The sequence below is a fragment of the Hippoglossus stenolepis genome, chromosome 13 (assembly GCF_022539355.2).
Source record: "Hippoglossus stenolepis isolate QCI-W04-F060 chromosome 13, HSTE1.2, whole genome shotgun sequence".
Taxonomy (NCBI): Eukaryota; Metazoa; Chordata; class Actinopteri; order Pleuronectiformes; family Pleuronectidae; genus Hippoglossus; species Hippoglossus stenolepis.
The window spans coordinates 2,577,747-2,598,593 of record NC_061495.1 but is presented as its reverse complement, the minus strand read 5'-3'; the positions used below and the strand labels follow the sequence as shown (position 1 = coordinate 2,598,593).

Genomic DNA, 20,847 nt, shown 5'->3' with positions numbered 1-20,847 from the left:
GTCTCTGATCAGTCGGCACCAACTTTCTTTGTATTTCACACTTTAAAATTTACTTTCTCAAATGTGGGAGAATCTGGACGATTCAAAAAGAGGAAATAAAAGTGTTTAATTATATTGTGACATGAAACACATTAGAGGCCTCACAGCCTGAAGGTGCAGGGGAAGGAGGAGAGGAATCTATTTCATTTCACCTCCTTTGGATTTTACTTTATTTAAGTTTTAATAATGTTCGCCTACATCACACTCATGGTCTCGTTCAGGCCATATTGCTTTACCTGTGGTTATGAGCAGCCCAGTGGTTGGAAGAACGGCTACACTGGTTCTCATGAAAACACGACCTCAGGGCCACCACAGTGTTCCTGTTTGAAACTGGGCGTACGTGGGTTCCTCAGAAGAATCAGAGTCGTGAGGTCCGACTTCAGTGTGTGCATGTGCCCTGAAGACGGAATGTGGAAAAACCACAAACGCTGTAAACAACACGTGTGTATTTGTGTGTTTGAGTCACACACTCTGACTCCTCAGTCACGTATTTGTATAATAACGAAGAGCAAAGGAAAAGGTTCAGGTGTGACAGGTACATGAATAATTTAAGACGTGCATCTTACATGTAAAAGCATTTGGATAAAAGTCGTGTGTGGAAGCCTTTTCATTGGATCACAGACTTTTATTTTGAAAAAGGACTTTTACTGATCACTTTTAAAGTTCTCCATGACTTTTCTCGCAGCTGCATATCAGACCTTTTAGTATTTTACGAGTCGTCACGTACATTGAGATCCTCGTACTGAGAGCATTTCCTGATTTTACCTGAATTTTAATTCTATTTCATTGAATTTAGTTTTTAAAAATTCATTTAAAAGAATTGTTTCTTTTAGAGTTCTTTCAGATTAATATATGTTTTTTTCATATTTGTGATTCCTTAGTCTGGTTTTATTTCGCTGCCCTTGTAAAGCACTTTGTAACTTAGATTTTGAAAAGCTCTATAAATAAAGTTATTATTATTTAGAAAAAATGTGGAGATTCTTTTCAGAGTTTCATGGAGAAAACAACAACCACACTCCCCGCTGACCAACAGAGAGATAGACAACAGAACACGCACACACACACACACACACACACACACACACACACACACACTCTGGACCTAACGACACAAACATCCACACGTAGTTAATGACTCTCTCGTGAATCGCTCTCATCAAGGATTCACACCTTCTTGTATTAACTCCTCTAATCTCAGCGGCTCTTCTCCAATCAGTCGTGTGAAGGAAAACATCCGTGTTCCAGTGCAACAACATGATGTCAAATACACACATCGACACATGACGCAAACAAAAACACAGCATGTGATGATGCAACCTGACAAGAGCAACACTTAAAGACAATAAATGTTTTAAATGAAAAATAAATCATCTTTTCATGTCGTTACAATTCATCATTTGTGGCCTAATTGTGCGTTTTATGTGTGTACGTGTGTCTAAACTTCAACAAGACAAACCCTGAGCATCAATGTGAGTGTTTCTTCTCTAAATGACGCTGCCTTCTTCAGCTGCTCTTTAACTTTACGATAGAAACAGGAAACACGAACAGAATTCTCCCTAAAAAGTGACTAATGACGAGGAAACATTAAAAAAAATTAACGTGGAGAAGAGATATAAACAGAATCAACTCATCTTTATTGTGAAATTTTAATCTAAATCTTCAAGGTGTACATCTTTCAAACAGCGTTTATTAAGTATCAGGACAAATGTGTAGAATTTAGATAAGATACGATAAGATATAAGATACGAGGAGATACGATACACAAAGATACGATAGGATACAGTAAGAAACAATAAGATAAGATTCACCAAGATAAGATACGATAAGACAAGATACGATTAGATATAATGTTATAAGATACGATTAGATACTATAAGATGTTGTAAGATACAATAAGATACTATAAGATGTTGTAAGATACAATAAGATACAAGATACAATAAGATACGATATGATATGGAAAAATACGATATGATATCTAAAGATACACACCAATATGACAAGATACGACTTTCTTTTATTATTCTCACTATTGGAAAATGTTCCGTTCCAGCAGCAAAGGGGATAAAATAGGAAACTATGATCAGTTTAAATAAGAAGTAAAATAAGGAAATATGAAAAGGAGGCTCCTGAGCTAACGACACCTTCATGATCCTGTGAGTCATTGAACGCCTCGTGTGAACTTGGCCCAGGACACGTTCACCTGTACAGTTCATGATAATAAGTCAGCATCAGTCAAGACATAATCTCCCTGATTGTCTCAGAGCACAAACCCACAGACAGTGATTACAGGCTGTTCTTCTTCTGTTCTTCTTCTGTTCTTCTTCTGTTCTTACTCAACGCTTCACAAAATCCCCGTGAGAATAACCACCTGCTTTACTTTGTTTATGACGGGATCCAGTCGTGTTTGTTTATGTGTTTATTTGTAGCAGTTTTACTGTATTAGTAAATGTCATTATGCTAATATTAAGCTTCCCACCTCCTGGTAGAACAATTAATAATAATACCAACTGAAAACACTCATGACAAAAATAAGTTAAATAGATGATATATAGTCAAATAAAAGCTGCACACGAGCGACAAAACAGATGTTTAAGCTGCAGGGATTTACTGAAGATGAAAACATCTGTCGGTAGATTAAAAAGAGTTGAACATATATTTATATTCAATATAATGAATAATAGCATGTTACCACATATTGTTCTTCTGTAAAAGCTCTGATGAACTCGTGCAGCAGCAGAAAACATCTCTTTGTCACCTCCTGCAGTTTAGCTGCAGTAGTGCAGCGGTTTTCAGCTACAAAAAGAGACGCGCGACAAAGAAGCAAATCAAGTGAAAGTTTGGGACTGTTGTGTTTTAGCTCGACTCGGAGGCAAAAAGACACGGGCCACCAGACGTGGAGAGGTCAGAGGTCACTTCGCCAGCAGAGGAGCTTTCCTCATTTCCACATAGGTAGAGTTCTCATGATGAACAATGCTGTGACTTTGGCTCTGTAAAACAGGAACAGAAATAAATATAACGTTCATAGCTCACTGAGTAAAAACATGTCAAGATCACAGCTGAGGATTGTGGGTAGTCTCGTCACCTCTACAGGAGAATAACAACTTGTGGTCCTTCTTCCTAGGATGGATACAAATATTATCGCTGATAATTAAAATCTCTAGGCTTTAGCTCCAGCGTTCATTCCAAAAATATAGAGTAAATAGTAAGTAATAGTTCCACATGGTTGATTTAAATATTGTTCTGACCTGAACTACACCAACATAAAAAGATTCCCTAACCTCACAGCTTCCTGCGGCCTTCATGTCACAGATTCCTACAATACTTCAAATCATCCCCAGGTATTTTTACACAGAGACAGAAAAACAACGACGTACAGTCACCCTCAGCCTGATGAAGACGCAGGTGATGACGCAGCCGTACAGGAGAAGCAGAGCCATCAGACCAATCAGAATCCAGATGAGGTCAGGAAGCTGAGGATGAGGAGCAGGAGTAGGAAGAGCAGGAGGAGGAGTAGGGGGAGTGACGCAGTCCCAATCTGTGACATTTTGAACTGATAAAACAGTTTCATTTAAAAGTTATTCTCAGTTTTTTCTCCTTTACAATCTATTTAAATTGTCCTTATATTTTCTATGTCACTTTTCTTTTTACTCTTCTGTGGCCGGAGCTTGTGTTTCCTCCTGCTCTGATTCGTTAAAACCACTAACACACAGCAGAGTTTATCTGTTTCCTGTTCTCTAACAGTTGATGAAAACAGAAATAACAATATAACGCTTTGGATTTCTTGAAAATAAGAAAAAATGTCTTCCTTCTGAACGTTTGTCAGTTTGTTGCAGCATGAAAATTGCAAGTCTCTTTACAAGCAAAAAGAAAACAGAATATTTAGTTTCACTAAGCCTCAGACGTACCTGGCCTCAGTCTGGTCGGTGTTCCCGTCCTGGTCTTATCAATGCCATCTATCTTCACGGTGAACTCGCACTCGTACGTGGCGTCCATGTCCTCAGGCCCGAGCTTCAGGAGGATGAAGAGACACTTGTTGGGATTCTGTGGATACATGACGATGTTCTCACAGTCGTTGTTTCCCTTCTGGCAGAGCATCGAGCTATTGCCCTGTCTGAGAAAAGATAAAGTTATAATCATCAATCAGCTGATGAGTTACATTTAATTAATATTCATCAATAAGAATGTGTTTCTGAGCAGCATGTGTTTCGTTGTGACGAGGCTACTTGTCGGGGGGGAAATAATGAACAGTGAGAATCACAGACAGTGAAACCACAGAGAATCAAGACCATAAATACAATCGGAGGCAGAACCAGTTTACATACGACAAACGGTTGAGTCGAACATCCACAATGGAGGTGACTGGGGCGCTGTGTTCACAGCTGATGGAGGCCCCCCCGTCCAGGTTCACCGTCTGACACCGCGGCTGCGTCACCACGAAATCTGACCACTGAAAGGACTCTCTGAAAACACCAGTTTAAACAACTTACTGAAAAGTTTTTCTTCTGCTTCCTTCAGAACTTTGTTTCCCATTTTCAATTCGTCACTTTTTTCTTTTCTTTCATTCATCTGAAGATTTACTCCTTTATTTATTTAACACATGGACACGCTGCTGTGTACGGAGGAATATTAAAGGGCCGAGCACATGAAAGAACAAAGTCAGGAAGTCGAGAATCATCTTAAAATTTCAAGATCAAAGTTGAACTTTTAAGAAAAACAAAAACAAAACACCTTATGAGAGATAAACTGGTGAAATTATTCTTCAGAATCAATTCTAGTAAGAAGGAAATTCTCTCTTAGTCATAAACAAACTGAAGTGATAATATATCCGAACTTTTAACGACCAAAGAAGTTTAATTTATTCTCAACATTTCAACTTGAATCTCAATAATATGGCTTATCTTTGAAAATGTTAAATCTCTAAAAATCTTCCTGTGATTTAGTCTGGTGCTCATATACTAGTGCATAATGAACATCAATGTAAAAGAAAGCAGGAGGAGTCACTTTTCTTTTTACTCTTCTGTGGCCGGAGCTTGTGTTTCCTCCTGCTCTGATTCGTTAAAACCACTAACACACAGCAGAGTTTATCTGTTTCCTGTTCTCTAACAGTTGATGAAAACAGAAATAACAATATAACGCTTAAAAAAAAATGTCTTCCTTCTGAACTTTTGTCAGTTTGTTGCAGCATGAAAATTGCAAGTCTCTTTACAAGCAAAAAGAAAACAGAATATTTTGTTTCACTAAGCCTCAGACGTACCTGGCCTCAGTCTGGTCGGTGTTCCCGTCCTGGTCTTATCAATGCCATCTTTCTTCACGGTGAACTCACACTGGTACGTGGCGTCCATGTCCTCAGGCCCGAGCTTCAGGAGGATGAAGAGACACTTGTTGGGATTCTGTGGATACATGACGATGTTCTCACAGTCGTTCTTTCCCTTCTGGCAGAGCATCTCGTTTCTGCCCTCTCTGAGAAAAGATAAAGTTATAGTCATCAATCAGCTGATGAGTTAAAGGGAATATTTCAACGTTTAGGGAAAGACACCACGAAACAGTCTCACGTGTGACTGGCATTTTTACACTTTGGCTTAAAGGTTCACTGTGTAGAATATAGTGACATCTAGTGGTGAAGTTGCATGTTGCAGCTGAGCATGAAGGAGAACCTGTGGAAACCTTCAGTTGTCATTAAACTCAAAAGGTGTTTGGTTTGTCCAGAGAGGACCTGCTCCAGATGTAAATATAAAGTATGTAAATATAAAGAGCTCATTCTAGAGTAAAGAAACAACAATACAAAATAAAGAAACAAGAAACAATCATTCGTACAATTTAGAGGAAACACACTGGTGAAAACATATTTTATATTCAATTTCTTTGCCAATAAAAAAATCACCTAAATCTTACGCACTGAACCTTTGAGCACAGGCTAAAGATATAACACGTTTGTTCGATGTTTCCCCCGGTTTTCAGTCTTTTATGCTAAGCTAAGCTAAGCTAAGCTAAGCTAAGACACGTGCACAATCTTGGCGAAGCCTTTCGACTGCCACAGACTGTTCACTAAAGATGGACGACATGACAGCTCCTCAAAAGTGAAGCCAAAGCATAGCAGATGGGACATGAATCAAAATATAAGTATAATAATAAATATAATTTTTTCAGGTCGTTCTTATCCCACTGACGTTTGTTCATGTCTCTGATGCTTCTGATTGGTCGAGCTCACCTCGCCACGATCACTGCTCCACAGACTGATTCCAGTTGAATGTCAGAAGTACAAGATGCGCCCGTATTAAGGATATTTGAGGGTCGTCCATCTTTAAACAAAGTCCATGATCTGTATAAAATGTCAAGTCAATCCAGTCGGTGGTTGCTGAGATATTTGGTCTGTCTCTGATGTAATAACAATAATAAAACCTTATTCAAACATTTCATTCCCTAAAATGCAGCTGAAGATGCGTTTACCAGAAAAAGGTCACAGCAGATGTTTTTTAAATGGGTGAAATTAATATTCATCAATAAGAATGTGTTTCTGAGCAGCATGTGTTTCGTTGTGACGAGGCTACTTGTCGGGGGGGAAATAATGAACAGTGAGAAGTGAGAAGCACAGACAGTGAAACCACAGAGAATCAAGACCATAAATACAATCGGAGGCAGAACCAGTTTACATACGACAAACGGTTGAGTCGAACATCCACAATGGAGGTGACTGGGGCGTTGTGTTCACAGCTGATGGAGGCCCCCCCGTCCAGGTTCACCGTCTGACACCGCGGCTGCGTCACCACGAAATCTGACCACTGAGAAGGACTCTCTGAAAACACCAGTTTAAACAACTTACTGAAAAGTTTTTCTTCTGCTTCCTTCAGAACTTTGTTTCCCATTTTCAATTCGTCACTTTTTTCTTTTCTTTCATTCATCTGAAGATTTACTCCTTTATTTATTTAACACATGGACACGCTGCTGTGTACGGAGGAATATTAAAGGGCCGAGCACATGAAAGAACAAAGTCAGGAAGTCGAGAATCATCTTAAAATTGCAAGATCAAAGTTGAACTTTTAAGAAAAACAAAAACAAAACACCTTATGAGAGATAAACTGGTGAAATTATTCTTCAGAATCAATTCTAGTAAGAAGGAAATTCTCTCTTAGTCATAAACAAACTGAAGTGATAATATATCCGAACTTTTAACGACCAAAGAAGTTTAATTTATTCTCAACATTTCAACTTGAATCTCAATAATACGGCTTATCTTTGAAAATGTTAAATCTCTAAAAATCTTCCTGTAACTTACGTCTTACTCACAAAATACAAAACAAAACTTTATTACAACTTTAGTCTCAAAATGCAAAAGGAAAATATAATCTTCCTCCACACGTTTTTCTTCTATGTCTGGTGCTCATATACTAGTGCATAATCAAAATCAATGTAAAATAAATTTCTTACAATAATAAAGTGCTTGTATAAAATAAAAGTGAATACCAGTATATGTTTCACTAATCGTCAATATTGGTTATACTGTATTTTCATTATTATAATACAGTAAATATAGACAGTACCGAGACTTTGCTGGCAGCTCAGATAAACTGTGCTGATGAAGATGATGAAGATGTTGAGGATCATCTCAGCGTTTCTGCTCCTTTCTCGTAAAAGCCTGGACAACAACTGAAAACCTGTCGCAGCACAACAACCACTATGACAACAGCGCACACACGTCATTCTGCTACTGAGGTGAGAAAAAATCATTTCCTTGAGGTGGAGCTCAGCGCTGATATCATCAAAGTCTGGGTTAGTTCCTTTATCAACTGTCAATCAAACTGCTGCTGTATAAAAGGAAGTTTCTGTGGGTGACACCGTTTCCTGTAGCAACGAGTCTCTTGAGGAGGTGAATTTTGAGAAACTATTATCAGACCCGACAGTGGGGCGCTGTGTGTCCGTCCAATCGCAGGGGATCAGAGAGCACATTACACAGAGGTGTCAAAGTCACAGAGAATAAAGAGAAGGTCAAAGAACGAGGCCTGGTCCCAAAGCTCACAGGAGACCACACCAGGAGAAGCTGGAACGCTCACAGTGGGCTGAAGAGACCAAGTGGCTCCGTCCAAATGCAGATGACTTTTTCCTCCGTGTTTCAGTCTCTCGTCTTGTTTTTGTATCGACACCTACTGGCCCACAGTATGCTTGTTTGAGAAATTATAGTCGTTTCTGGACGGAGATATTTCGTAAAAATATCCATTCAAATTAACATATCTCCAGTAGTGAAGACAAAGCTTCGATACGTGAAAGGAGACTTTCTGACGTGAATTCATGGGTGTGGCCGATTTCTTTTGTGCATAATATCCGCATTAGCGTGGACAGAGACTATTTACACAGAAGGAAAGAATTCAGGTGCACAAGATATAGATCCTAAAATCCCAATATATAAAACAAAAGCACAAACAAAATGAGAGCATGAGTCCAAACTGAAAATCTAAATCCCACCATTTCAACAGTCCACAGCCAAATCACACGTCTTTTAAAAAGGTCCGTAACCTCACAAAGCTTCTCTCGCCTTGTCTAATATTCAAAGTAGAAATATTCGAGTGAAGTTGGAAACAGCAGTTACCGCTGTCTATCACAGTATCTGTCTATTATCTGTCACAACAGGAGTCAGCAGACGTTTCGAACCCACATCCTGTTTTCACGGTCTGTGCTTCTGTGAAAGTGACTGAATGAAGTGAAAACCACACAGACTCAATCGTCCGACTGAATTCAGATTGGTCCGTCTGCTCCTTCTGTGGGAGACCGTCTCCGGTGAAGATATGTTCTACTTGAAGATTCTGTGTCCAGGAAAATAAAGTCAGTGATGCTCTTTTTGCAGAATCATCTTAAGGGATTGTCTAATTACTAATAATCCAATATAAATATATATATATATTTTTTATGTTTGGCCTCAAACAAAAAGAACCTTACTTTTTGGGGTTTTTCACTTAAGAAGCAAAATGTAAAACTTTTTTTGTTTTCTGCTTAAAACAAAACAACAAAAATTATTCTTTCTCTTCTTTTTGTTTTTTTGTTTTTTTAAAGGTTCAGTGTGTAGGATTTAGGTCTGGGCTACTGGGCTACAGGACCCACTCCTGATGTAAATATAAAGTATTAAAATATAAAGTATTAAAATATAAAGTATTAAAATATAAAGTATTAAAATATAAAGGGTCCATTCTAGAGTAAAGAAAACAACTATTTTTACGATTTAGATTATTACACACTAGTAAAAACATCACTAGCATTATTTTATACTCAATTTCTACCAATCGATCCTTTCACCTGAATCTTTAAAACAAAATAACAACAACAAAAAATACTTTTTTTCTTCTTTTTGGTTTTTGGCTTGAATCGAAACTCAAGACTGACTTGAGGTGAGAACTAAAACCCACAGGCAGGAAATGTTTTCACACTAAAAGTCTCCGTGGCTGGAAAACAGCCAGTGGGACCTTGAGCGTCACACCAGCAACGTAACCAGGGCAACTTGCATCTGCTGACAAACTGAATATTCATTATTCATCTCAACCCATTTTTCTTTATCTCGAGCAGATTCTGAGGATGTGGCTCAGAACCATGAACGGCTGCTGGAACACGATCAGTTCCTTCACATCCTGGATCTCTTCACTGGCTCCCGATGAACTTAATGTCAGCCACAATGATTTACAGCCGCCAATCAAACTGCATCTTTGAAAATAAAGACACACTAAGGGATTTATTCTCCAAGTGGCTGTGGATCCAGAGCGGCGATGCAGCCGGTGACTTATCGCCCGGTGAGAGGGTTTCATGTTGTGTCGTCGGGTGATTTTAAGAAACAGGGATTATTTGTTGTCTGTCGTTTACCTTTAAAAGCATATTTAGTTTAAGTGTCATACATCAAACTTGCAGTGAGGCCCCCTGGTGGTTCTGGTTCTACAACTTCAGATCTACTGTGCACTATTATTCTACTATTTCTTGTCACTTTAAACTCAGCATGTTTCATAATAAATTTATATTTTTCATTTATGTATCTTACATAAATCTTGGATGTAATATTCATGTTTTCTATCCTGCTTAGTTACTTCAGATGTGGAACATTATTGATTCAATTACATGGTTTATACTGGTGTTTATTAATGTGGTGCCAATGTGTTCTATATAAACAGGAGGTGAATAAGAAATTGTACAAATTAAAGTTGAAACATTTTACTTGAAGTAAATATACAACATGAATATTTGCTGAAAATTGCAAAATACACAGACATGAGGTAGTTACGAATAGACTGCAGGCAAATAACCTTTATGGCCATAATGCACCTTAATGATCTGAAGCATTTACCAAATAAAAAATCAAGTGATTTTGTTTTTAAACAAACATAAAAAAGCTTTTTTAATATAGTTTGAGTTTACAACAATGTAAACATTACTTTGGTGCTGAATAAATAACTCCTGCACCGACGTCCACACGTGGAACCTCAATGAGAACAGAGGTGACTTCGACACGGACTCTCCCTCGATCCGTTAACCATTAATCCATTAACTCTAAAGCTCCTGGCAGACACGCTGCTGCTGTCTTCAGCAGCTTCCAGCAGCAAACGCACGAACAACACTGTCCCTCTTCCCTCGTTCACACTGGAGAGTCTGCAAATGGAAAACACACGTTTAGTGTCTTTCTACTTTCACTGATATTTCTGCCCCTTGGTCAGATTAACGAAGAGGTTTGGGGCTAAAATCCCGTCATGAGCAGCAAACCTTCTTTTCCTTCTTCTCTTTCTGTTGAAAAGAAACTTTACATGACCTCAGGTTTGTGAACTAATCTGATTAGACGTCGTTTGCTTTGTGCACCATGTAAACACTGTATTAGCTGAAGTAGTTAGACATAGCATCTCTCCTCACGGCCTCAGTAAGACCTCATTACGTCAATCATTGGATTCTACAACATCAAAAACAGCTCAATCAATATACAGACTGATTCTACTACTGCAAATCATGAGTAAAGATCAAATGATACATTACTATATGATGCAATACCATTCGATACTATTTGATACAATTCGATGCGATGCGATGGAATACGATACTACTTGATACTATTCATACAATACATTGCAATTTGATACGATACATTAATATACGATACAATTCGATACGATTTGATGCGATACAATAATACTACATGATCTGGTACGATACAGTGTATTTCTATTCTATCTATGGGGAACTTTGCCATGTTACAGGGAAAACAGAAACATCATCAAGAGTAATAAATAAGTAAAGATACAATATAAAGACAATATCATATTATTATGTATTCCATGTAAACATAATATAATAATAAAATAATGTTCTGACCTGGAAGAAGATGATGATGATGAGGACGAACATGACCAGAATCACCAGGGTGACCACAGGGGCACTGACTGGCTCCTTCCCCTCCTCACTCTCCTCACCCTCCTCTTCATCACTCTGCTGAACCATCTCCTGCACAGGAGAGTCACAGTTGCCTGTGGACAAACGTGAAAGTGAGACACGAGCTGTGAGCGCGGCGGGCGAACGTGCACGAGAGCGAGTCCTCACCTGGGACATGGATGAGGGTCCCGTTTCCAGTGAGCCGCAGGTATGGAGGAGGGTAGAGGACCTGGATCTGACAGCGATACAAATCTGTGTCTGCGGCTTTCAGTCCTGACACGGTCACCTGCACGGCGCCCCCTATCACCTCAGCAGAACACTGCACCTGAAGCACAACAGGGTCAACCTTCTCTTAACATGAGTCACTGTCTATAACATGATGCCAGCAGTAATATATTTTAGAACACAGGACAAGAAGGTGAATATCCCTTGTACGTTTGAAGGTCTTCTGCACAATTTAAGTGTCTTGGCCTTGTGATCAAGGAAACAGGCCGAACTTGAGAGTGCACCGAGGCTAAAGGTGATTCTGACTGGCTACTTTTACCAAATTTTAAGAAATTCCAAGTTTTCTTGAGATATCGAGTTCAGAAGAATCGAACCTGAGGACATGATGGCTCCGAACACTGGCTGCCACTTGTCAGGAGTCAGAGCCAGTACACACACTTTGTATAGTAAAAAAAAGCTTGACAAGTGAGAGGATGATGGAGAAAACAAATGAGCTTACCTCCCCCACCTCCTCCACACTTGTCTCTCTGGGCTCGGTGGAGTTGAGCGTGGTGCAGCAGAGGCCCTGGGAGCCGTGGAGGCCTCTGAGCAGAGTCACACGGACCTCCTCGGGGTCAGGGTAGTCGGACCATTGGGTCCGGATGAAGCACTGGACCTGAGCTGTGCCGCTGATGCTCGTCACTCTGTACGGCTGGATCACCTTCGCCGCTGATGGAAAAACAAGGAAGGTCTGAGGAAGATGTGACGCTCAGTGGATGAAGAGTCTGATCCATCAGGAACAGTCTGGATTTATTGGTAATAATATAAGAGTTGAGAATATCTCACAAGATCCATCTCTCTGAATTCCAGCCTGTATGAAATCCCTTCAGTGTCATATGTTCCCAAAGCCAAGCTCAAGCTATTAAAAATTATCTTCAGTATTTCTAGATTTATTTTAAATATCATTTAAAGCATTTAAAGTATCATGATTGTAAAATTCCATTTGTTCAATTGTCATTGGCTTAAAATTAGAATTTCTTGAAATAACAAGTATATATAAAGTAAATATAACTTAAGAATAATAGTTTTATTTACTTATCTCAATACAGTTTGTTTTCTATATTTTTAAGTAAGATTAACTTCTCAGATTTAATCTTAAATGTGTGAATCTGAGTGTTAGAAATTGAGCCACGATATTAGTTTCCACCTCCTCCACACGTCCAGAAAACTTTTATTATTATGAACTTTTATTAACTTCTATTAACCCTGAACTGTGTCAAAAGTTCTCATCAACACAAACACAGGAAATCATCCCATCGGTGTGAGTCGGTGTTTACTCACCGGTCCACACGGGCCGACAGAGGCTGAGGGTCACCAGGGTCCATCCCATCAGAGTCAGGAACATGCTGCCGTTACACACACACTGTTATAATTCACACAACTCTGGTGAGGACGCACACTCTCACTGAAAACACACACTTCCAGTAGAATACAACAAAAACAATGAAACTCACCTTTATAGTTGAGCGTGTCCCTCGGCTCGCATGGAAACTGTCGCCTTTGCCAGCACAGGAAATGATCATGACGGTGTTTTGCTGATCACAGGCTGTGGTTGTTCAGGAAAGATGAGAAGATGAAATCTGAATTTCTTCATTCGAATGGTTTTAACTCAGAAACAGACTATTTGTCTTTTTCCTCAGAGAAACAAAAACCTGATCAATCAGTGAAATGAATAAAGTATTAAAAAAAGTACTTCTCCTCTAGCGTATCATTATGGAAAACATGCATTCACAACAGATTTTCTTTATTCGAATTGAATCCAGAATTTATCCAAACTCTACATCGTGTTCGTCTTCTGTTCCAGATGTTGCTGCTGCGCTCAGTGGAAAGACTTTCTGTTTTATGAGATTTGTGTCTTTCAGGTTCATCTGCTTCAGGAATCTATTAAACCATCGAACTCCAGTGGAAAAAACAAACTGTGAAACTCAAACCACTTGTTCAAGAGGAAACTTTTACAGGGTGTGATTGTGAACATTTAAGTCTTTATTTGAATAAGAAGATAAATTATGTGTTTTTAAGTGTTTTTTTTGTCCTGTGTGTTCTGAATTAAGCTGCAGCCACGACTGACCCACAGTACAAACTTTATTCTGAAGATATTAGGTAGAAATTACATTTCTGACAGAAAAAGCTCTGGATAAATGAAGTAAATACATTTTTGGTTCACATTATAATATTTTAAACTTTAACAGAGGCTGTTTGCTGAAGCAGTTTGAGAAATACAAAAATACAACCGTTTAAAAAAACTAGAGCACAAAACAAACTATATGTTGGAAATGCTTGGATACAAAGGAGATAGATCAAATTGATTGTAAGATATTAGTTTGTCTATAAGCGTCCTAACTGATGTCCTCCACTAGTCGTCCCTGTCAGGAAAACATAAACTTTAATTGTAATAAAAAAGCAGAGTTTTGGTCATTTATTCTAAATAATAGTAAAAATAATAATAATACGTTTGTGAGTAACAGACCGAGCCTGCACACTTTGCTTTACTTTGCTGCAGTCGGTACAGAGGAGTAAAGTTAGTTATCTGCACCATATTATAACTAAACACTCCATTTACCTTCATATAGATATGTTTGTACATCGACTTCTTTATTTACAACCAGATCACAAACAAATGTGGATTATATCAGTTCAGAGCTTTACACTGAAAAGGCCTTGCAATGACAAAGCGTTTAAAAGTCTAATTTAAAACTGGCTGATGCAGTAAAAGTCAATTTCACGTTGTATTCTGACATTACGGGTAAGCGTTTATCTTCCACTGTCATTTCATCAGTTGATTCTTCTTTGGAATAAAAAGAGCCGCTTTTGCGTTTTCGTCTCGTGCGAGTTTCTTCGACGCCCGGTGATAAGCTGCAAACTGTGGAAAATAACTAACCGTAGATTTAAAAAGCATCAGGGTGAAAGTGCTGATTTTGTGATTTCAGGGCCGTGCTGACGTCACATGTGTGCGTTCTGCCTGGAAACCGTCTGTGGGGTTGAGCCCCATTTGTTCTCACTGCAGAAGTTACAGTCACAACTACAGTCACCTGGAAAACAGCGGTTTCTTTGTTGCTTACATCGTCGTTTCACTATTGTTCAGTGTTGAGAATAAAGTGCTGAAATTTAACCAGAAGGTCCGTCACTGTGGAAACCAAGACGTCGTTCACACATCACAGAACATTTATCAAAAAGAATATCTCACCACAGTTTGAGCTGAAATTTGCTGTGAACTGGATTTAATTCATGCTCAACAAAGATTTAACTCCTGCATCACACGAACTGTGTGAGACTGGAGACGTGTGAAAGGGATCTGAGCATCTGGAGGTGACAGATGGTGCAACTTATATATAAGTGTGTGTGTGTGTGTGTGTGTGTGTGTGTGTGTGTGTGTGTGTGTGTGTGTGTGTGTGTGTGTGTGTGTGTGTGTGTGTGTGTGTGTGTGTGTGTGTGTGTGTGCAGAGTGAGGTTAGAAAACTTTGTGTTCATCCCACCTGGTTTATCTGCACTGAAGATATTTATTTTTCATCAAATTAAACTGAATTTGCTTTTATTACTATTCACGTGTTTGGTTTATATACAAGTTTGAATGATTTACTGAAGTGATGTTGTTTTTTTATATATATATATTGCGCGTCGGCTATTTCAGAGTCTGTTAAACAGCCAACTCATTCACAACTTTTCAAAATAAAAGTTCTGTAATTCAGCTCAATGTAAAGCATTTCAGGAACAAAACAAACATTGTGCTTTTATGCTGGAGACAGATTACCAAACAGGAAAGAGTGACTACCACAGGGGCCTTAATTTATATTAGTAATTAGTAAAGTAATAAGAAGTAGTATGCCTATAATGTAAGGATATATGAGAAAAGTATTAATGGAGTAAAATGTAATATGTACAGTGTAAACGTATGTACAGAGACATTTGCAGTGGGTGGAGTGCAGTGATTAGCTGAGACAGCAATGAACTGTGGACTGGAAAGGTTGTGAAGACACTGAGATATGTGTTAAAGAGTTAATGTATTTTTTCTTATGATTTAAAGGTTTTCTGCTACAAAAACAATTATACATATGGAAACTTTGAATTCATTCATTCCATCAGCTATGAGTTGAAATCAAACAGGGGACGTCCCTCCTCTCTGCTCGCTTGTTTAATCTGCTGCTCGTCACTGTGCAGGTTTCGATTTGATGTTTGACATCTACTGAAACCTCCAGATGACTTGAGGTCGGGGTTGAGGTTTTGTTTTACCTGGTGCTCCCTCCTACTCACTCTGATGCTTCGGTCTCCCTCCTCTTCCTTCCTCTGCGTTTTCTGACGAACTCTTCAGCTGTTGGATGAACGACGTGTTCTCGTCGTGGATCACTTCAGATAAAACTACATCCTGCAGATCTGCTGTTGGTTTTCTGACTCAGAAGAATCAGATATATCACAGATACAACAAGCAGCTGGCAGTTTATTAGGAACACTTATTAACCCTGCCTAGGATGTTGTAAAGCGTAAAGTGTTTATAATAATAATAACAAATTTATTCATATAGCATCATTCAGAACAGCCGCTAATAAGTGTGTCACAAAGAGGACAAATAAAGACAAAACACACACACACACACACACACACACACACACACACACACACACACACACACACACGTACACACACATTTACACTACACTGGCAGCGTCAGACCAGTAGAGGTCAGACTTTAGTATGAAAAGAAAAGGCTTAAAAACTGAGGTGAACTCTCTGTGTGTGTGTGTGTGTGTGTGTGTGTGTGTGCGTGTGTGTGCGTGCGTGCGTGTGTGTGTGTGTGTGTGTGTGTGTGTGTGTGTGAGTGTGTGTGTGTGTGTGTGTGTGTATGAGAGAGAGACAGAAAGAGAGAAAGATCCTCCGAACATCAGAACTGAATATTTAATAGTATATATAATAACATTGATGTAAGTATGCTATAATATAATAATATAACATAGCATAACATAACATAGTATAATATAATATAATAAAACATAACTTAACATAATATAATATAATATTAAACATAATATAACATAAAACATAACGTAACATAATAAATATAATAAAAACTACCATACAATATGATAATGAAATGTAATGTAATATAGTGTAATGATCTCATCGGGGCTGATTGGCTCAGGCTAATTTCTGGGTTGGGCAGGACAGGAAACCAGGCATCGGGAGCGCGCAGGGAATGGATACGCGCTCCCGAGGAGTTTTTTGGGATCCGGTATAGAGCTCGAGGATGTGTCAAGTCACAGTGTGACACACCGGAAGTAAGGCTGTACTGGCTTCACAGTAAAAGACTGACAGATTTGAACGGTGTGTGTGTGCGTGTGTGTGTGTGTGTGTGTGTGTGTGTGTGTGTGTGTGTGTGTGTGTGTAGGTGTTTGAGTGTGTATGCCCTGCATGTGTGATGTGTGTTCATTAGATAATATAAGAATGAAAAAAATATCTGATTGGTTGATTGAATTATTCATTAATTGGTTGATTATTTGATTGGTTGATTGGTTGATTGACTGGTTGGTTGATTAACTGGTTGGTTGATTGTTGATTGGTTGATTGACTGGTTGGTTGATTGTTGATTGGTTGATTGACTGGTTGGTTGATTGACTGGTTGGTTGACTGGTTGGTTGATTGACTGGTTGGTTGATTAACTGGTTGGTTGATTAACTGGTTGGTTGATTGACTGGTTGGTTGACTGGTTGGTTGATTAACTGGTTGGTTGATTGACTGGTTGGTTGATTAACTGGTTGGTTGATTACTGGTTGGTTGATTGACTGGTTGGTTGACTGGTTGGTTGATTAACTGGTTGGTTGATTGACTGGTTGGTTGATTGACTGGTTGATTGACTGGTTGGTTGACTGGTTGGTTGATTAACTGGTTGGTTGATTGACTGGTTGGTTGATTAACTGGTTGGTTGATTGACTGGTTGGTTGACTGGTTGGTTGATTGACTGGTTGATTGACTGGTTGGGTCTAATTAATGAGATATGGGATGAAGAGCATTCAAATTTAAACGTTAGAGCTTTGTAATATTATATTGGATCTTTACAATATATATGTATTTTTATAGTACTTATGTTCCTTAAAAACTATAAGAAGTTTAAAGCTTCGTTTAAAAATGATTCATAAACTGCACAGTGTCACTGTTATCACTTGTGTATTACAGTCGCCTCTTTCACTTTATTGTGAAAGTCTCTCCCGGACGTGGAGCGTCCCCGTCCCCCCCACCCCCCCACCAGCTTGACGTCAGTGTTAGCGGAGCTGGGACTCGGTGGCAGCGCGGAGGAAATCTGGGAAATCCGGGGAAGGGGAGTCGGTGAAAACCCGGACTACAGCGGCAGAATCCCCGCGAAGCCTCGGCCGTCGCACCGCGGGCTCCTCCGGCGGACGCCTCTCCTCCGTGTCCGGTTCTCTCCTCCTCCTCCGGGATCCGCACAGTGAGTATCCCCGATCCCCCTAACGCATCCCGGTGGATCCACGCTCCCTCCGCTGCCCCCCTCCGCCGCAGCAGCGACACGAAACCGTGTCTGTCTCATCTCGAGTCTCTGGACTCAGCGCGTCCTTTAATTATCATCCCCCGGAATAAAGGCCAATTAATCCCGTTAGAGGCTGCAGGGGGAGGTGGAGGGGTGGTGGTGGTGGTGAAGGTGGGGGCCCTCAGATAAAAACCTCCTCATCCTCTGCAGCTGCGGTTCAATGCATCTCTGCTGTTTGCATGCGCGCACCTCAGCCTCATTTTGCATTGTGCGTAAATTTTGGTGCCATTTGATGAAACGCCGCAGGGCCTGCAGAGCGCACGCACGCCCACACGCACGCACGCACGCACACACACACACACACACGCCGGCCTGGATGCGCAGGTTCCCCGGCTGACAGCGCCTCTCCAGCCGTGTGTGGTGCTGCTGCAGCTCGGAGGCCAGGCGTGCCGAGCCGTGCTGACACAGGCAAGGCGTGGCATCGTCTTAACACGGGTATGGGCGTGTTCCCCGCAGCTGCCACTCATCACCACGGACCTCTACCATGTGCGGTTCAGTCATATCGCGCGTGGACGTGTGTTTGAAAAGGTGCATCGTTAAGATGAAGGTGGTCTGACCCAGTGCTCCTTTACAATTCAGCATCATCAGACATGCAGGCTGCCATCTGCCTGCCTGTCTGTCTGTCTTCCTGTCCATCTGTCTGTCTGTCTCACCATCATCTGGCAGGTAGACCCGTCTTCCTGCAGGATGTCTTCTAGCTGTCAGACTCGTCCTATTCCGTTGACATGGGCACCAGAATTCCGATATTAACCCGATTAAGACGATCGTCTGAATAAGGCCTACTTATCAATCGATAATCGAATTCGCACATTCGCAGTATTCCGATCTTAGGCTACATCCACATTGCTACGTTTTCGTTTGGAAAACATACATCTGTCGTCCACTCTACTCTGGAGTTCGTAAACGCGTTTTATTCTGGACGAGGTTTGAAAACAATGACGTAGAAACTCACAGGTGCTTTCTGATTGGGTCTTTTCGGTCACGACGTAGCCTTTCGCTGATTCGTCAGTCTCCTGTCACGTGACCCCCTAGAACACAACATGGAGAATCAATTACCAGTGTCACTGACCCTGTTGTCTTTGCCAACGGCTGTTGTGCAGTAAAAAGTCTGTATTTTACAGTGTTACGACTGTTTACATGCGTAGTAGACGAGATGTTATTCCTCCTCTTCTTAACTCCTCCCCTGAGCAGGTGAATCCCTCCTCTACCTCACCTGACATTCATTCTGTCTTGAGATTCTTTAACAGTCTCGTTATGGAGACACGTAAATGTTTTAGATCCTTCAGGGTGAAAGAAAAACAACAACGGGACAACACGTGGATTTATTCTCCTTTGCATGTTTTTTTTTAGTGAGGAATCAATTAGGGTAGAAAAGGGAATAGATTCACTTCAGCAGGAGCACACCGGACTTTACTGATTTAATAAACTTCATTTCAGTCCTCACACAGTTATTGCTTCTGTGCTGTGCAGCTCATCCTGGCTAGTTAACGTTAGCATCGTTTTTTTATCTATTTCACCCTTTTCTCTGAGTGGATTTCTGTGCTATTTACTTAAATGTGTCCCATGTCAAAATATTAATTTATTATAATTGAACACTTGTCAAACTCCCTTTTCTTCCCCATACAAAGTCAGTGATAATCTATTGAAATCATATCCTTACAAATTGAATGAGTCATTGAATGAGTCAACTATAATATTTTATAAGCAAACAGCATCAGTGCAGCAGTGAATGATTCGTATCAGACAGATGAGGCTGGACTGTTTTGGCAAATAAGTCAGGATTGATTTTCCATTGAAATAAATGAAGATGCTGTTTTCGATGCAGCGATATCTGGGTTGGGTTTTGTTTAAAAATGATTTATTTCTCATCAATCCAGAGGTTTAGTTTGGACACTTGAGATAAAGGTGATGCTTAATATTGAGAACTACAAATATACTGTTTTACAAACCTGTTTATTTCTTTTAATTGATGACTCACGAGTTTTCAAATGTTAAAAGTCATCTAAACATGAGTAGAAACACAGAAGCTTATCGTAACTAGATTTAAAAATAATTGTATTGATACTATGTATATGAGAATTTGCAAGAGAACATTAAATAATCACACTGAGCTGCTTCGATGTTGAAGTCCCTTGCTGGGAGCTGTAATCTGTAACCAGGCCCATCAGAGCTTCAGTGGAATCGTGATGACAGACTTGAGAGGTTCCACCTCTGTAACACACTCGCGTGCAGCAAAGTGGGACACAATTCAGTTTCTCCCGGTTGTGTTGAGGGTTAACTGGAGTATGAAAATCCCCACTGCCCTACTTCATCTAAAGGCAGCTCCGACTGTTTCCAACCAGCCACTCAGCTTGAGTTTTACCCCTGAGACCTGCAGGCTCCTGCTTCCACTGACTGTCGATCCATTTCGCTCCTTATTTCGTAGGTGGCATTCTTTTCCTTCTTCCAAGTTCACGTTACACAACATTGGAAGTTGTCAGATCACCGTGCAGTTCACACTTCACGACTCGCTGTCTTGTGACCGGGAGTCTTGCAGCCATTGTGAGTCAATGCAGCACAACTGGCTGCAGCCGATGGGTTTATACACTTCATGATTTTTAAAGAGGAGAAAACCCCCCCGACTC

The 20,847-nt window shown here is 40.0% G+C and overlaps 3 protein-coding genes across 4 annotated transcripts in view; 1 reads left to right on the top strand and 2 right to left on the bottom strand.

Annotated features, from left to right (window-relative positions):
* Positions 1 to 1,656: 1,656 nt before the first annotated feature.
* On the bottom strand, positions 1,657 to 7,715 carry LOC118119680. The gene is made up of 7 exons (XM_035173832.2): positions 7,581 to 7,715; positions 6,697 to 6,835; positions 5,297 to 5,502; positions 4,365 to 4,482; positions 3,948 to 4,153; positions 3,417 to 3,592; positions 1,657 to 3,029 (listed from the first exon to the last, which is right to left on the bottom strand). The coding sequence occupies exons 1-7, from the start codon at positions 7,642 to 7,644 to the stop codon at positions 2,952 to 2,954; spliced, it is 987 nt and encodes a 328-aa protein (XP_035029723.2). The 5' UTR covers positions 7,645 to 7,715; the 3' UTR covers positions 1,657 to 2,951.
* Positions 7,716 to 10,238: 2,523 nt separating this feature from the next.
* Positions 10,239 to 13,327, bottom strand: cd28 (CD28 molecule). 2 transcript variants are annotated; one of them, XM_035174988.1, is made up of 6 exons: positions 13,146 to 13,327; positions 12,973 to 13,037; positions 12,152 to 12,360; positions 11,596 to 11,752; positions 11,371 to 11,522; positions 10,239 to 10,659 (listed from the first exon to the last, which is right to left on the bottom strand). In XM_035174988.1, the coding sequence occupies exons 2-6, from the start codon at positions 13,034 to 13,036 to the stop codon at positions 10,594 to 10,596; spliced, it is 648 nt and encodes a 215-aa protein (XP_035030879.1). In that variant the 5' UTR covers position 13,037; positions 13,146 to 13,327; the 3' UTR covers positions 10,239 to 10,593. The 2 variants fall into 2 exon arrangements, with proteins under 2 accessions (XP_035030879.1, XP_035030877.1); XM_035174986.1 differs by lacking the exon at positions 13,146 to 13,327 and having other exon boundaries at positions 10,253 to 10,659; positions 12,973 to 13,109.
* A 4,596-nt stretch (positions 13,328 to 17,923) lies between these two features.
* LOC118119756 (ras-associated and pleckstrin homology domains-containing protein 1) overlaps positions 17,924 to 20,847 on the top strand; it is a 47,734-nt gene continuing 44,810 nt past the window's right edge. The window contains 1 exon segment of the mRNA XM_047342528.1: positions 17,924 to 18,124. The gene's annotated coding sequence lies outside the window, so the exon portion shown is untranslated.

What these genes read in the sequence shown, in the direction of transcription:
- LOC118119680 (XM_035173832.2), bottom strand. Translation starts at nt 7,644, where the DNA reads ATGATCCTCAACATCTTCATCATCTTCATCAGCACAGTTTATCTGAGC. An exon ending in GTTCGACTCAACCGTTTGTC is followed by an intron (nt 5,503 to 6,696) that starts GTATGTAAACTG and finishes ATCTTTTCTCAG; the next exon opens with AGAGGGCAGAAACGAGATGC. An exon ending in ACCGACCAGACTGAGGCCAG is followed by an intron (nt 3,593 to 3,947) that starts GTACGTCTGAGG and finishes CTGTTTTATCAG; the next exon opens with TTCAAAATGTCACAGATTGG.
- cd28 (XM_035174988.1), bottom strand. Translation starts at nt 13,036, where the DNA reads ATGTTCCTGACTCTGATGGGATGGACCCTGGTGACCCTCAGCCTCTGT. An exon ending in GACCCTCATCCATGTCCCAG is followed by an intron (nt 11,523 to 11,595) that starts GTGAGGACTCGC and finishes GTTTGTCCACAG; the next exon opens with GCAACTGTGACTCTCCTGTG. An exon ending in TCATCATCATCTTCTTCCAG is followed by an intron (nt 10,660 to 11,370) that starts GTCAGAACATTA and finishes TTCCATTTGCAG; the next exon opens with ACTCTCCAGTGTGAACGAGG.